The sequence below is a fragment of the Alexandromys fortis genome, unplaced genomic scaffold (assembly GCF_014885135.2).
Source record: "Alexandromys fortis isolate MF-2015 unplaced genomic scaffold, M_Fortis_MF-2015_v1.1 scaffold_41, whole genome shotgun sequence".
In the NCBI taxonomy this organism is placed as follows: Eukaryota; Metazoa; Chordata; class Mammalia; order Rodentia; family Cricetidae; genus Alexandromys; species Alexandromys fortis.
In genome coordinates, this window is record NW_026067923.1 from 11,386,682 (window position 1) to 11,404,584 (window position 17,903).

General features: G+C 34.1%; 1 protein-coding gene across 3 annotated transcripts in view; it reads left to right on the forward strand.

Annotated features, from left to right (window-relative positions):
- Positions 1 to 17,442, forward strand: part of Mybl1 (MYB proto-oncogene like 1) — a 35,663-nt gene extending 18,221 nt beyond the window's left edge. Inside the window, exons 8-17 of one of the 3 annotated variants that reach the window (XR_007591672.1) lie at positions 369 to 473; positions 5,290 to 5,523; positions 7,844 to 8,212; positions 10,320 to 10,462; positions 10,898 to 11,012; positions 12,106 to 12,222; positions 12,444 to 12,548; positions 13,024 to 13,203; positions 14,858 to 15,154; positions 16,375 to 17,442. Coding sequence is in view for 2 of the 3 variants with exons in the window: in XM_050142075.1 (XP_049998032.1) it covers positions 369 to 473; positions 5,290 to 5,523; positions 7,844 to 8,212; positions 10,320 to 10,462; positions 10,898 to 11,012; positions 12,106 to 12,222; positions 12,444 to 12,548; positions 13,024 to 13,203; positions 14,858 to 14,986 (1,497 nt within the window). In the remaining variant the exon portion in view is untranslated. Of the gene's footprint in view, positions 1 to 368; positions 474 to 5,289; positions 5,524 to 7,843; positions 8,213 to 10,319; positions 10,463 to 10,897; positions 11,013 to 12,105; positions 12,223 to 12,443; positions 12,549 to 13,023; positions 13,204 to 14,857 lie in introns of all 3 variants that reach the window. The other 2 variants (XM_050142075.1, XM_050142076.1) reach the window with 2 other exon arrangements.
- The last annotated feature ends 461 nt before the right edge of the window (positions 17,443 to 17,903 follow it).

Genomic DNA, 17,903 nt, shown 5'->3' on the forward strand with positions numbered 1-17,903 from the left:
GGTGTTGTTGGAGACGTAGGGTGTTACCATGTAGCCCATGTTAGCTTTAAACCTGAAACCCTCCTTTCTTTCTGTTTCTAGAGTTGGGGAATCACAAGTGTGTACTACCATGCCTGAAATAATGTCTTTTTTTTTTGTACATTTAAGTTTTCCAATTTTTTTTTACAAAGTTGAAAATATTTGCTAAGTACCTTTATAGATTCCAGAGATATTGTGATACATTGATTTAGTAACATGAAAACATTAGTAGCATTTGGGTTTAGTAGCATTAAGCTTTATTATAGGTTACATCAAAGATGTAAAGGAAAACATTATTTTAAAGCAATTGTGATGGTACCTGTTTTTCTCTTTTATTTAACTTATTTTAGCAACCCTTTGTTGATGAAGATCCTGATAAGGAAAAAAAAATAAAGGAACTTGAGTTGCTTCTTATGTCAGCTGAGAATGAAGTTAGAAGAAAGAGGCTTCCATCTGTAAGAAATGAATTTATATGCTTGTATTTGATTATTAGTCCTTCATATGAATTCTTTTATGCTTTTTCTTAGTTATAGAATGTTTTCAATGTGACTTCATATTTATTTAGTTATTTGTTTGTTTGTTTACTGTTTTTTTGAGAAAGTCTGAGTAACAGTCCTGGCTGACCTGGAATTCACTTTTGTAGACCAGGCTGGCCCTGAACTCACTGAGATCCACCTGCCTCTGCCTCCCAAGTGCTGGGATTAAAGGCGTGCACCACCATTGCCCAGCCAGCTGATAAAGGCTAGGCTCACAACCAAAAATATAGGTGACTTTACACTTTAATATTAACACTTTTTTTTCTCATTTTAATTTGCAATTTTGAGGTTGCTTGATTTTGATTTACATCTCTTCCAGCCTGTTTTACAGTGTTCTGTATTAGGATACTCAAATAGAAGGTTCTTAAATAATAGTTGTTAAAGACTTAAAATAAAATCTTTGATTTGTGTTTTTTTCTGTATTAAGCTTTTAAAGACTTGACATTCCATGTAATGATGGGTTAAAGTGAAAAAGTGTATAAAATGAGAAATGCAATAGGTAGAGAGATTTAAAAGCTCTAAAATTACTTTTATTTCCTTTGAAAAAATTCTGTTTTAGTCTATTTAGGATATAAATTCAATAAATTGGAAAAAGTGATAATAACAAGGTGGGCGGCAGTGGCACATAGTTTAATTCCAGCACTCAGGAGGCAGAGACAGGCCGATCTCAGTGAGTTGAGGCAAGATTGGTTTACAGAGTGAGTTCCAGAGGACAGCCAGAGACACACAGAGAAACCTGTCTCGAAAAACAAAACAAAACAACTTAATTATAACAACACAGCAGGGAACGTTTAGATTTTATATTCTCTAACTCTCTTATAAGAAAAAGGTTGATATGGTTGTCTTTGATTTGGTTCATCAGAATAAGCAGGAGTATTAAATTAAGATAAGATCTAGTAGAATTAAACAGGCAATGCTAGATGGATTAGAGAAAAAAGATGTACACTTATACTTAGGTGAGAATTTTGAATATTTAAAGTGATATCTGGAGTATTTTTTATATTTTGAGAAGAGTTTTCTTAAACTGGGCAAACAGCTCAGTGGTAGAGCATTTGCCTGATATGCATCAGATCTAGGGTTCAGTCTCAGCACTGAATAAAGTTGCTTTTCCTCTCCATGATTTCAGACTGAATGAGAGGGCAAACGTGAACTCAGCATCACTCTGATAGAATAAATTGACATGTCTAATTAGTGTCATGAAACAAATGATATTGTTTTACATTACTTAAGGGGGAATTAAAATAACATGTTAATTATTATAGGTGAGGTTTTTACTGTAGGAAAGGCAGTTTTTGTTTTGAAACTATAAACTATCAGTAAATAGGAAGACTAGACGTATGCTTATTTTAATGTTAATTTTAGTTTTGCTAAAGAAGAGACAAATAGTTATATATAGAGAGTCCTTATTTGTAGATGATTATGTCATGTTTAAGCCATTCTAAAAATTTTTGGAATGAGATGTATCACAGTGGTAGGAACCTTGTCCTATGCTTGAGGCCTTGGACTTTGTCCCCAGTGCTTCAAAACTAAAGCTAAACAAAACAATTATGAAAAAAATTCAAGTACTTTTAGATTTAAAAATTTTAATTTTTCTATTTTATTTTTTTGTTTATGGGTGTTTTGCATGTATGTATATCTATGTACTACATACATGAGGCCTGAGGAGGCCAGAATAAGGTGTCATATCCCCTAGAACTGGGGTTACAAATGGTTTTGACCTGCCATGTGGGTGCTCAGAATCAAACCCAGGTCCTTTGGAAGAGCAGCCAGTGCTCTTAACTGCTGAGCTGTCACTCCAGTCCAATTCCCCTTCCCCACTCCAGACAGGGTTTCTCTGTGTAACAGCCCTAGCTGTGCTGGAATGAGTTCTGTAGACCAGGCTGGCCTCAAACTCAGAGAGATCCACCTACCTCTGTTTCCCTAGTGTTGGGATTAAAGGCATGTGCCACCACTCGCTGGCCTAATTTTTGGTTTTTTAAAAAATAGTATGTTGGAGGAATGGAGGGAGGGTATGGGGGGATTGAGAAGGGAACAGTGGGTGGAAATGATCAAGATATATTATATACATGTATGATGTTATCAAAGAATAAATATTTTTAAACTAATAACACTACCTTAGCTCAGGATGCAGCATACCTGTCTCATTTAATAAGAAAAATATATTAGATAAAGTAATTCACATTTTATATTAAAAGGGAGAAAATTACTGACTTCTTTTTAAAACTCATACACTTCATAAAACTTCATACACATTTGTTTTTTTTTTAACATTTGTGTGATTATAGTGACTACTATTTTACTGAATTCCATTATGCTCCGCTCAGCTGAGTAAATTGTAGAAGTCAGAAGTGAGTGTGAGATCCTCTGGAAATGGAGATATAGATGTGGCTTCTGTGAACGGAACCAGAGTTTCTCTGTGTTCCAGCAATTGCTCCCAAATAATAAATAAGTGCTCAGACACTTATTAGTAAATATAAATGCTCAACCAATAGCTTAGGCTTGTCTCCTCCAGCCAGCTCTTACAACTTAAATTAACCCATTTCTATTAATCTATGTGCTGCCCTGAGGCTAGTTTAGCTCATCTATGAACTTCCCATATTGCTTCTTCTGCATCTGGCTCGAGACTCCTCAGACTCTGCCCTTCTTCCCAGCATTCTCTCTGCTCAGAAAATCCTGCCTAGCTCTTGGCCAATCAGCTTTATATTAACAATGAAAGCAACACATTTTCACAGTATACAGAAGGATTATTCCACAGCATTTCTTTTTTTTTTTGGTTTTTCGAGACAGGGTTTCTCTGTGGTTTTGGAGCCTGTCCTGGAACTAGCTCTTGTAGACCAGGCTGGTCTCAAACTCACAGAGTTCTGGGATTAAAGGCGTGTGTCACCACCGCCGGCTAGCATTTCCCCTTTTTATCTAAATGAAAAAGGAAGGTTTTTACTTTAACATAGTAAAATGATAAACAACAAAAACAGTTATCAAGTAAGAATTTTAGTTATAATATCCAGTCCTTTTGTATTTGGAAAATTTAGAGAAAATAGTCTGTTATTAATCTGTTCTTTTTTAATTTATTTATTTATTATGTACACAATATTCTGTCTGTGTGTATATCTGCAGGCCAGAAGAGGGCACCAGACCCCATTACAGATGGTTGTGAGCCACCATGTGGTTGCTGGGAATTGAACTCAGGACCTTTGGAAGAGCAGGCAATGCTCTTAACCACTGAGCCATCTCTCCAGCCCCCGAGTCTAAAGTTTCAAACCTAATTTATTTACCTTTTTTTAATCATAACTAAGGAAAACTTTAAGTCTGATTATTTAGTCCTTAGCGCCATCAAAAACCCCGGAAAGGTGTCATGTTGTCTAACAACAGGGACATCTGTCTGTCTGGACAGTCATCCAAAGTTCTTGTGTGCATTGGGGCATCCAACTTTGGCCTACAGGCCTAGTATATCTGACAGACACTTTTGGGAAGCAAGGAATTTTGAAGAACTGTCGTGCCATGTATTGGCAAAGTTTGGCAGTCACTTTTTTTTGTGTCCTGCTGGCTCAGTTTTGACTGTCAGCAATTGAGGCAAGGGCAGTTTCTTTGCCCAAATGGCTAGCTTTTGCCATAAAGTAAACTCCATATGAAGGTTCTTTGATGCCCATCATCCTTTTTTGAAGTAGACTGATAGTATTAGGAGCAGACATGTCTCACTGTCATGAAAAGCCTTAGGTTAGTAAACATATTAAATTGCCTGGGTTATTTCTAAAGAAAGAAAGAAAACTTGTATAAGCCTGATATCAGAGTACTTAATCTGCAATGAGAACAAAGATAAGGAATAGAATAAAGTAAGATGAAATAAATCACTTAGTTTTAAAAGAACATAAGAAAATTATGTACATTAGATTCACAGTCAGAATATGTTCTTGGAAGAAGTCTTATTTGAGGTCAGTCTTGAACAGAAGTATTTTTTATTTTCTGCACATTGGTGTTTTGCCCACATTTATGTCTGTGTGAAAGTTTTGGAACCCTTGGAACTGGAGTTACACCTGCTTTTGAGCTGCCATGTGGATGCTGAGAATTGAATCCAGGTCCTCTGAAAGAGTAACCACTGTTCTTAACTACTGAGCTATCTCTCCAGCCCTGAATTCAGTCTTGAAATGCAGGATGATTATATTGTATATATATTAGCAAGATAGATGTATTAGGACAACATTTTAGCAGATGAAAGTGTATTATTATCTATCAGTCACATGGCATACCTCTTAATATTTAAAGTGTCTTTTAAATCAAGGCAACACTTTGTGTAAATGGTGGGTTAGGGAATGTTCTAGATAAAGAGAACAATAGTATGTACAAAGGCTCTCCAGAGTAAAAAAAAAAAAATCACTCATCAGCGAGTTAAAAGTACTAAAGTTTGGTATTCTCATAGAGTGAGGGTTGTGAGTGGAAGTGTGGAATGAAGTTTAAAAAGAAAATAGACTACATTTTAGTTCTTTGTTACATATAAGTGCTAGTTTTATTGGCAGTGGCTTTATAGTTAAAATTTATTTAGAAAAAAACGAAATCTAGTCAAGGAATGCAATTTAGTGGAAACAAAGTATATACTAATATTGAAGAAAGGCTATACTGGGTACTACATCTTTTTATTTAAAATAATATGAAGCATGTATTGAAATTTTTTATTTAAAATTTAAATTCATACCTATATTGAGAATGGTTAATAATATTCAATTTTCTTTTGTACTCTTAGCAACCTGGAAGCTTTTCTAGCTGGTCTGGTAGTTTCCTTACGGATGATAGCATGTCTAACACACTGAATAACCTTGAGGAACACACTGCCGAGTTTTATAGCATGGATGAAAATCAGACTGTTTCTGCTCAGCAAAACTCACCCACAAAGTTTCTAGCTGTAGAAGCAAATGCTGTGCTGTCTTCTCTACAGACCATCCCTGAATTTGCAGAGACTCTAGAACTTATTGAATCTGTAAGTTTGAAATTATGAAATTAATAACATAATCTCATGTTTAGAAGCTTAGTTTAATATTTAAATAGACATTTACCTACTTAAATGCTAAGCATTGCCTAATTTTGATCTCTTTTGTAGAGGTTTCTGACCAAAAAAAATTAAAGGTTTAAGTCCTCCTCAAATATGTGTCTTAAAAAGATGTTTTAGAATTAAAAATTTAATTCATTATTAGATGAGTTATTTAAATACATTAGAATGTTTTAAATTAGAGGAACTATAAAGAAGAAATTTTAAATCTATATATTTAGACTTGATCGTTTGATGTATAGAAACACACACATATAATTCATGTTATATTTTTATCTTTTATTATATTATGATTCTGTCTTTGGTTTCTTAACATACATATAATTTTGAACAGGGTCTCGCTGTGTATCCCTGGCTGACCTGGAACTCCATATATAAACCAGGCTGGCTTTGAACTTACAGAGGTCTGTCTGCCTCTGCCTCCTGAGTGTTGGGCTTAAAGGCATGTACCACCCACCATGCCTGGATCTTAAATATATTTTTTAAGCTTGAATTTTGAGGCTTTATAGTATTCCAGCATATGAGAGTTTGACAGTAAGACAGTTTATTTACTGAATACATTGCTGCGTGTTTAGAGAACATCTAGATTTTCCATATCATCAAGAAAAAGTAATATTTATAAAGGCTTTATTGTCAAATCATGACAATTATATACTTGGCTAAATTGAATTTCTAAGTCAAAGTATATGTTCCATACATATTACTAAATAGTTATATAGTTTATAGTATTTTCCTGTTTAATAGAATGATTTTATGATGAATTAATTCCTTTTAATAATAGCCTAAACTAGTTGTTTCTTTTTATGTAATATATTCTGACAGAAAATTTCAGCTACTGAGTTAGATGAAATATTATCTTGTAATATTCTTAATTGTTATTATAAAAATTGTAATGTTTTCTTCTAAAGTGTTCTGTTTAATTAAACAAAGATGTTTAGACAAAGTTTGTTTTTACTGGTAAAAATGAGTAAATAACTTGTTAGAAATTATCATCCTAACATTTCTCAGTGCTGTGGGGCCGTGTGAGATGCTGAGCCACTCCACATGCCCTGACTGAAGGCCACAGCTTTCCAGATTTCCTTGTTTGTAGCAAATGCTTTTTATACAGTTACGGCCATTAGTGGTCATGCCCCCTACAGTGTGGTGGTTTCCCAGGTCAGATCCCGCAGGCTTTTATCTTTGTGTTGTTGAGGCTTGCTGTTGCAGGGAGTCTTGTGCATAGCGGTAGAAGCCATGGAGACAGAGATGGAAAGAAATGAGCATTTAACTTTCCATCATCACCTCAGTCAGATGGATTTGCTCGCACCCTTTTGGGGAAACTGAAAATCTCCATCAGGAAACAGTTAGGAACTTCTGAGTAGCCTAGGTGAAGAATTTCCACTGTCCAGGAGAGTGTCACCTCCCACCCCACACCCCACTCTCTATCTGCCTTCCTTTACTGCCACAAAGGCAGAGACCCTTAGTCACTTACACGTCGGTGCATTTCTGAGGTAGGGCCTTCATGTCCATTTTTCTGCCTTACAAGATAAAAGGGAACAGTTTGTGGCCATTTTCTATTTAAACAGAGTGGATTTAGATAGAAGATAAACAATGTGCCTGGTGAATGGAAACATTTATTTAAGTGCATGGAGCAATTCTATACCATCCACATTAATATTTCTTTTACCTCTTAAGTAGGGACTGTCATAGAAATGATATGACAGAAAGGTTTATTTCATTTGTCTTTACACTTGAATCACTCATTTGAAATGATTTAAAACATCTTTCTATATTTTTCAATTAATAAAATGCACTAATGTAAAATGTAATGTCAAATATTCAGGGCATGTAATTTTCTAACATGGAAATACAATTGAACGCCAGCAAATTAGGAGATTTCTTAATTTTTTTTTTTTGGTTTTTTCGAGACAGGTTTCTCTGTGGCTTTGGAGCCTGTCCTGGAACTAGCTCTGTAGACCAGGATGGTCTCGAACTCACAGAGATCCACCTGCTTCTGCCTCCCGAGTGCTGGGATTAAAGGCGTGCGCCACCACCACCCGGCAGATTTCTTATTTTTATTTAAAATTCTGTTTACAGTCTGAAGACAGTGAAAAGGGAAATGGGTTATTTAGAGTTTTTCTTTAGATGGTTTGGGTTTATTAGCAATGCTGCATAAACAAATAATATAAAAAAGGAATTATTATCCTGTCTTCAGATCATATTTAATTAACTAGGTTACAGCTTAATGAGTTAAGAATTCATTTTTTTGTAGGATCCTGTAGCATGGAGTGATGTTACCAGTTTTGATCTTTCTGATGCTGCTGCTTCTCCTGTCAAGTCTACTCCAGTTAAACTAATGCGAATTCAACATAATGAAGGAGCCATGGAATGTCAATTTAATGTCAGTCTTGTACTTGAAGGGAAAAAGAACAGTTGTAATGGTGGAGACAGTGAAGCCATTTCTCTAGCATCCCCAAATGTGGTCAAGTTTAGCACTCCACCAACCATCCTCAGAAAGAAGAGAAGAATACGAGTGGGCCAGTCTCTAGGCAATGAGCTTGGTGACAGCTCGTTCAATGAAGGCAGTAATACAGCATTAAAACACACACCAGTGAAAACACTACCATTTTCTCCTTCACAGGTACTAATGTTGTTTCACTTAAGTTTGCAAATATAGACAAGATGAATTAAATTAGATCTTTAGTGCCTTTAATAGCAGTAGGTTGCTTTGTTAACACAAAGATATGTCTAAAAGTATGCATGAGAATGGTGAATTCAGTGTCTCACCAAGGGTAGTATCTGCATTACAGCACACTAGAATTTCAAGAGCTAAAAGGGACTTTTTCTTTGTCATATAGTGCTTTTTTATAAGACTCTTCAGGAAACTGGCCTCTAAAGGTAAAATGATTTATTTGCGCAAGGGTATCTTATGCAGAGCTAAAGCTGAGATCCAGGATGACTCTTTGATCCTGGATTGTTTAGCATATATGTCTGATATGCTGTAAACAGATCTTATCTGTATACAGCAATTTAGATTTTCATTTACATGTTAAATTTTCATTTTTGACATTCTTTGGAAGAAATCTAGACAACAATTTATTCTAAGAATCTCATGTTTCGATATTCAAGATTAACTACTTAATTTTTTAGTAAAATTTAGTACAGAAGCAGATGTACACATTACGATTATTTTTGTTAATGTAAAAATTTTGTTATATTCCAGGAGCCTGTCACTTTTCTTACAGCATATCAGTTAATCTTTCTAAAGACACTGGATGCCAAAGGGAATACAGTTTTGAAGTTCAGCAGCTGCTGTTTGCTGGAAGTGTTTTGATTATCTTAATTTTTTTTTTCTGTCGCTTTGATAAAATATCCTGACAAAAGCCATTTAAAGAAGGAAGGGTAGAGTTTGTTTTAGCCTGCAGTTCACAGTGACAATGTAGTGGAAGTTACAGTGGCAGGGATTTGAGAGAGCTGGTCACATTAACATCCACAGCCAGAAGAGAGCTAGGAATGCATGCTGCTGCTACTTAGTTCCATTCCTGCTACCTGGAGATGGCCCCTTCACTTTTAGGCTGGGGTTCCCCACCTCATTTAACCCAATTAAGTCAGTCCCTCACAGGTATGCAGAGGCCCATTTCCCAGGCGATTTTAGATTTTGTCAGGTTGACAGCTAATTATCACAAAAATGATAGAAAGTTTTATGAGATAAGTAGGGACCTTGAAGGTCAAATAAATATGGGGAGGTCTGAAATATTGTTGGAGGTATGTTTTAAGTTAGGAACACAGCTACTGCGATCTGAAAATGCTTGAGATAATATAGTTTACGTGTACTACAATGTGAAGAGTGTATTCTCTCTCCAGCTCTCAAAGTTCAAAATTATTCCAAGGTAGATGAGGGTTTCCATTTCCAGAGCTTTACACATTAGTGATTTTTACTGAAGTGAATTCTATGCTAGGAAGCCAGTGGGAGGTGCTTACATCCTATGCCATTTGGCTTTTATCCTTTGAAAGAGTCTGATTGCTAATCCTAAGTGAGATGATTCAAGTATTAGGAGTAACAGAGCAAGAGTAGACTGTAGTTGTAGGTAGCACTTTTGAAGCAGTTTTCACTTCTTCATAGTGCCGCTTCTAGTCTGCTAGTGACAAAAGAAAATTAGGTTTTTATAATAGTATTTAAGTTAAGTCTCTGTACATTGTGTAATTTAGAGGGTGTACTCTTGTTTTGTCTGCTTGAAGTATATGTGCTTCTAGGCAGGTGGGTTTGCCAGACAGTTAGCTTTCAATAAGCTAGCAGTGTTCCTTCCCAAGACTTGTTCTTCCTGAGTAGTTGTAACAACAGTCTGAGTTCAAGACACTCAAAGAAAAGCACATTACCATTATTTATGAATGACAGTTCACAGCTAACTTTCTCAGTTACACTCTTGTACCAGACTGAAGATGTGCTGCAACAAATTGTTCTAAATTTTCTGTGCTGTTATAAACCTGACCATTTGTAAGACAAGTGTTTCTACAACAAATGTTTTTCATGTACTATCCTGTTCAGAGTGTTTCAGGTGCTGGGAGGCAGCAGTGAACAAAATAGAAATTTCTTGTCATTATGGAGCTTAATTTCCATGAAGTAGAAAATATATGTAGTATTACTGAAAATCTTTTCCTAAAACAATAGAGAAGTCTTACCAGTTTGATATTTGTATAGGAATTTTGATGTTCTAATATATTGTCTGTGAATTCTGTTCTCCTTTAAGTTTTTTAACACATGTCCTGGAAACGAACAACTTAATATAGAAAACCCTTCGTTTACATCAACCCCAATTTGTGGGCAAAAAGTTCTGATTACAACTCCTCTTCAGAAGGAAGCAACTCCCAAAGACCAAAAAGAAAATGTAGGGTAAGTCTGCATTAAATAAGATTATGTTAGGGAGAGCAGGAAGCATAAAGTCAAAGGTATGTTAGCATTTTATTCAAGTAAATGGCACATCGCATAATCAATGTCTATAGATTTAGACATTGGTTGTTATTCTTTTTAAAGTCACAACCTCTTATTCTGTTCCTGTAGAATACTGAAAACTGGATAAATATAGCATAAAATTTTTATTTCAAGCAAAATATTCTTAGTACTTTTCCTAAGTCCTTCTTCCTTTTAAAAAAAATACTAATTAGAGAATGAACAACTTTAGGCAACCATATATTAAATATCTCTATAATACTTTAGAAAAACATGTGTATATAAAAATGTAGTTTATGATTTTTCAAGGCTTTGCCTTCCTTAACATACATGAACTTATATCATGAGAGTAATAAAAATATCTGAATGATTGACTAGGTTTAGAACACCTACTATTAGAAGATCTATATTGGGTACCACACCAAGAACTCCTACTCCATTTAAGAATGCACTTGCTGCTCAGGAAAAAAAGTATGGACCTCTTAAAATTGTGGTATGTATACTCTTGATTCTCAAGCATTTCCTAGTTTTAATTAAAGAAAAAGTGGTGTATATCATCTTGAAGTTTTTAAGCGTTAAAAAGTGTTTATTGAAACTGAAATAAAATTTTATCTCTTAAATTATGAATGTAATTTTGTGTTAATATTATTTGACCTGTAAATAACCGTTTGTTTGATTCATTTTAAGTTTGTGTGTTCTCATGTTAACTAGAAGAAAACAGTTTCAGTGGCATGCTTTTTTTCCTTAATGTTAAAGCATGTATTTAGTAGTTTCATTGCAATAGAATTACTATTTTGATCTATCTAATCACTTCATGCTGCTGAGGAAACTAACAGGTTAGGGAACTTTCTTAAAGTTCAGTTTCTCTTCCATGTACAAGTTATTAAGCACACCCAAGTTTTTTATTGTGAAACTAAAAAAGACAATGCAAATAAAGGGCTTGTCTCTAGTTTCATTATAGTGAGTACTTAGTTACTGCTATTAGTCTTGTAGCTGTGGTAGCAATAGTTCATGAGTTAATACATCTGTGAAGTGTTCTAGTTATTTGTGTTCTCATAAATACTGTTATCTTTAAAATACCTCAGAAAAGGCCAGAATATTCTAGACATATGTAGATATTTTATGTTTATTAGAAATAAAGCTGTTACTTAAATTTTATTTCTTTAATGATAGTTTAAATTTTGTTCTATTTTTTAGTAATTTTAGGAAGTAGGTTCATTAAAATTAATATTCATTAATATTTTAAGCAATTATTACTATGAGCTGGTTAATTAGTTAATTTGTATATCTATAGAAAGTAGAAGATAATTTTGTTAATATTGTAAAAGTCTAAAAGTTAAAGCAAAAACCAACTGTTCATTATTATTATTGTGGGTGTACACATGCTATGATACTCTTGAAGGTTAGAGGACAGCTTTTGGGAATTAATTCTCTCCTTCTACCATGGACTCTGGGGATGGAACTTGGGTTGTCAGGCTTGTTGTCTTACCAGGCCAAAAGGCAGAATTTTATATACAAAGAGAGAGAAAAAAAAAAAAGGAATTTCTGGCAATTGCCTTTTAAAACCTTTAAAAAAAATAATTTAGTCCCAGCCACTTGCCTTCTTGGAAGAAGACATTCGAGAAGTTTTAAAAGAAGAAACTGGAACAGACATATTCCTCAAAGAAGAAGATGAACCTGGTTACAAAAGCTGCAAGCAAGAGGTAATCTTGAGGATTGTTTATATCTTCATTTCCATAGTTAGTTAGAGGAGGTCTCTGTGTAACTTCAGCTGCCCTCAAACTTGCAAATCTGCCTGCTCTTGCTGAGAGCTGTGACTGGGTGTGTTACTCCGTGCAGCTCTTCTAGAACTACTGCTTATGAAAGGCTTCGTCATGTACAAGAGACTTGGATATAAAGTTACCTTGTAAATTATTTTTCTTAGCATTCTGCATCTGTGAAGAAAGTCAGAAAATCACTAGCCTTAGAAAGCTGGGACAAAGAAGAACCAGGCTCTCAGCTACTAACTGAAGACATTTCAGATATACAGGTTTGTAAAGAATTCATACATGTTTTTAAATGTCTGTCTTAAATCATGGTGGTTCTCATTTCATATTCATTGCTTGACCAGATCATTTTAAGGAGAATCACAGAAAATTTAGGATTGTTTTGCCTAATTCAGAGAGAACCTATTATCTATGAAGAATATATTATTTTTTAAACTTGTTTTATTTTAAGAGAAGTTAGTCTTTTGTATGATGTCAAAAAAAAAAGTGGTTCACAAACCTTTAAATCTGAATTATCAAAATATTACTATAGCACTATAAGTTTATTTTGTGTAATTACCAAGATATTATTCTAATGCTAGAATTTATTTTGTGTAATTACAAAGATATTACTAGATATTTCATCAGAGCCAAATGCTTCCTAAGAGGAAAATTAACAGGGCTTCCATTACCTCTTACTCAGTAGTCTCTTGTTTCTACTTTTGAATTAGTTATTTTCCTCTTTCTTTTTTCTCTTAGTCAGAAAATATACTTGCAACATCTCTATTAATGATACCATTATTGGAAATACATGACAATAGGTGCAACTTGACTCCTGAAAAACAAGATATAAATTCAGCCAACAAAACATACACACTTACTAAAAAGAAACCAAACCCTAACCCTTCCAAAGTTGTCAAATTGGAAAAGAATCTTCAGGTATGGATTTATAAGTTTCTTTAGTAATTTTGTTGCTGTTTAGTCAATGATCACTTTTAACTTACTGATTACAAATTATACTTTTTATTTTAAAGTTTAAATTGACAAGTACAATAAAAATTATTATTTTGTCACTGAAAGCAAATTTGGGTTTAAGCGAGACTCATTCATCAGTGCACATACCATCTCTACAATTAGAATTTTAACCAGAGATTTTTAGGGTTTTGTTGTTGCTACTGTTGTTTTGAGACAGGATCTTAGCTCGTTATGTAGCTGACCTTGAAATCATAGTCCTGCAGCTTCACCTTCTTAAATCCTGGGATACAGATTTGTGCCATCATGCCTGGCCCTTTCATGATTTCTATGTGTGTGTGTGTGTGTGTGTGTGTGTGTGTGTAATGATATTTAAATCCACTTGTGGTATTTTTTACCTGTAAAATAAAAATGAATAGCCACATTCATTGTTCCTAATTGGTAAGTAGGTGGAAGCATTTTCAGCATAATTTTTTGTTAATATAATTGTGCCCAGTAAACTCTGGATCAGAAGCTATAAAACAAGAAATTCCCCCCATTCCTCTGTGGCCAGTAAATGGTTGCAAATGAAGGCTGGTGAAATTCTTATCTGTTGTCTTAGGAGTTTACCCAAAGAATATGAATTGTTGGAGAGGAGGATTTCTTCTTTATGCCTCACTGACTGCAGAATAGTTTCCCTGACATTGAGGCATTCCTTGAGAATATCTTTGGCAGTCAGATACAGACAACCACCTGTCTTTCTTGGGCCATGGCTTTCAGAGAGTGACATAATGCATTCCCTTAATTGACTTAAAATGCTTTTAATTCCCAGTATTCAGTTAATATAGAGCTTCATATATACATATATTATACATATATATATAATATATAGGAAGTTCATCATGTAATAACTCTTACATATCATATAGAAGTCTTTATTCTTTGATAAGGGAGAAAACAGGGTGCACCTGTGGTTCACTTTTTGACATTACATCTTCCCTCTAAGTCTTTTCCTTTTTCTTGGTACTGGGGACAAAACCCGAGTCTCCTACAGGCTAGATAAATACTCTACTAATGATCTACATCTCCAGCTCCTCTTTTTAAAAATTTTGGAAAATTTGGGGACAAAAGAGATCTATATTTTTTCCTGTTATGATTCATTTGATTTCTGGGGAGCTGTGGGGAACAAAACTATGCTATTAATACTATTCACCACAGGCCAGTGACAATATACACAGTCATAATAATTACACAAAATTGTCATAAATATTTTAGTATGTGTTAAAAATATAGATCTCATTTTAAAAGACATAATATTGTTATCAAAATATTTTATAGCAATTAGTTATAAAATTCCTAGCCAAACAATTGATTTTTAAAAGTCTAGTTATGAAGACTGGCAATATGGCTCAGTGGATAAAGGTGCTTGTTACTAACTCTTATGACCTAAGTTTGGTTCTGCAGTCCACGTGGTAGTGAGAGGACTGACTCCTGAACTTTGTCCTTTGACTTCCACATATGTATGTGGCGTGTTACATGCACACACACACACACTTATACACATGCACGCACTCTAATTATGAAGTGGTTTGGGTAGTTAATTTTACTAATTTTTACATCACTTTTGCTATTTCCTTCATAGTCAAATTGTGAGTGGGAAACAGTGGTATATGGGAAGACAGAAGATCAACTTATCATGACTGAACAAGCAAGAAGATATCTGAGTACTTACACAGCCGCCAGCAGCACTTCAAGAGCTCTCATACTCTAATTGCTACTAAAGCTGATACAATGCCCTACCCCCTACTCTATTTTGTGCCAAATTAGGTTGCAAATGGAACTTGTCTCAATTAATTTTTTAAAGGTTTTAATACATCCCTACAATGGTTCGCATTTTTTCTATATTGGACAGACAATAATAAGCCACTTAAAGTAAGGGGTAGGTAAATTCATTATTTACTTTTTAAGAAATGAGAGTTTTAAAATTTGTTTTTAAAGAACACAATGGGAGAATAAAGATGTTCATGGGTATTCCGAAGCAAATTTTCACATAATTTCTTTACAGGATATATGTCAGTACTTTCTCAAGGTAATAGTCTGTTATAAACAAGTTAAGTATGTGTGATCTCTGAAAGTCTATATTTAGGACCCGGGGGCTTTATGAAGTACTTTTGCACGTGTGCTGATTTATTTAGACTACCATTTATAAAGAAACACAACGAGAAGGAGTCGCAAGGAAGCTAGAAAGTTGCACTACTAATTTTTGGTATTTTTCAGAAACAATGAAATTAACTACAGTGTTAAGCATATTTATTTGAGCATAGTAATAAAAAAGCATTGAAAGTGAGCTTTTTCTTACTAGTAAAGAGTCAGTATTTCTTAAGTCTCAGAAGAGCTGAGAATTCTGTTGAATGTATTGTACAGTATGTAGGAGCAGGAAAACTGTGTAAATTAAAAAGATGTCTGTTTTTATAATTTATTTTCATTTTTAAAGCTTAAATGTAGATATTTATATATATACAGGGTGTCTAGAAGCCATTGTTGTTTCTTGTCATTACAGCTAACGTAGTAAAGAATAACTTTGACTTTCAAGTATGAATTAGTTGTTAGAGCTGCAAAGAATACAATATCTATACTGTATGTCACATCTACCTAAATATTGCACTATATCATTTAAATCATGTTGGTTATAAAGTAGTTCTAAAATGTACTAAATAATAATTTAATATTTTCTTTTTAAATTATATTGGAGGTCAAATTAATCTGGTGATTCGTGTATGTGTTTGAAATTTTCATTTTGTTTAAAAAACAATATGGTACCTTGCTCCCTAAAACAGTCTGCACTTAGAAAGTTTATTCTATTTACTCAATGTTTCAGAATTAGAAAATATTATCTTTTATTTATACAAATATTTTGTCCTTTTATAAATGTTTTGTGTTTCCAGGTTACAACAGTTGCTTCAGTTGCCTGTTTAGGTGTTTGCACTTATTTTATTTCTTTTTGAAAGAATGTCTTTGCTTATGTGGTAGAGATTTTATGTAATTTTTGAGACATATAATGGTGTGCTGTCAACCTAAACACTGACAAGCAAATAGAATTGTACACTGTAGTTTGAATTATTTATAATTGACACACTCTCTCCCTCTCCACTCCTGAAGTAAGCTGCTATAGAAAGTAGCAGAATCGGCTGCTATGAGAGATGGAAAGAGCGACCACCACTTGCACTGTGTGAAAAGATAAGCAAATGATGGCAAGTTCTCAAGTTAACTTAATGGATTCAACTATTACCAAGCAGATTCTTACAAAGACCAAAACACTACTATGCCTCAAAACCAAACCAAACAAAACAGCTTAAGATTTTAAGAAATTCTGTTTATCTGTTAATAAAAATGGGACTACTGAATATTTTAATGCCTAGTTCTTCAACAGTAGACCTAAAAAGGTTTTAAGCTTTAAATCCAATTGCTAGTTTTTGCATACTATATGTTAGTGAGAAGTAAAGAATATGTGTGGTGGTACTAAGATTATGCCGTCTTGATAACTAATAGGTAAAACAATTTGAATCTTCTTAGCATGTTAAATATGTTTTTTTCTAATTAATGAACTTCTCACAGAAATGTTGCTTTGTAAAACCAATGATTGTGGAAAAAATCATACTATATCATTTCAGTTACTTTGGGGTAATAATAGTACATAATTCCTTTTAAAAATGTAGTTTTTAGCTGTATTGGATACAATAGTCTCCAATTGCCAAAGTAAAATATCTCAGATATGCTACATATTTTAAAACATAATTTTTCTTGAGCATTAAGTTAACACAAATGTTAATATATTGTATATAAGCCTGGGCTTATGGAACGTAGTATATATTTGGGTTGGTGTTGGTTGAATCCTCAAGTTAACTGCTTTGTTGCTTTTTTTGTTGTTGTTGTTGCAAGATTTGTAATCATAAACATGCCAGGCATCTTAAGTCATCTTTTTTACTGTTCATTTGGATTCTTCAGTTTTCTGAAGATGCCATGCATACAGGTAGTAGCCATTACATGCATGGAAACTGACTACACACATACCATACTGCATTTTATAGTAAGGTTTTCACATTAATACAGCAGTTACACTGACTAAATTGAGTTTTAATATATGAGAAAACTTTGCATTGTTAGAGAATCTTGCAGACAATGTTGAAACCTATTAACATCCAAATAAAGCATCTGTGTACAAGCTGACATGGTGTTGCTCATTCACTTTGCTGCTGTGCAATGGATTTGATTGAACCCTTAAGACCCGAGTCCATCATTGAGTTCTTACCCTTTGTACTCTTAGAACTCCCTTTGCAGGTGATTTCCCCAGTTAACAACACTTCAAGTTCCTTTTACATTCTTTCGTGTAACTTTTATTGACACTGGAAATAGAATGTTCAAAACAGATTTCTCTTTCCCCACCTGGACCTGCCCACCCTTTGTCAGGTTTCTGAGTGGAATTGCTTTTCTTTTGTTCACCCACTGCCTCCATATTGAAGTCCACCATAAAGACTGTACGTAGGCCACTTTATCTGTTTGAATTATTGCACATTGCTCTGAGCTCATTCTCTAAGAATAATAACAGACTGGCCTGGCATTAGAGTGTCACCTGGGAAAGATATTGGCAATATTGCATAATCTTAGTGAGTTCATCACCATTACTTAGT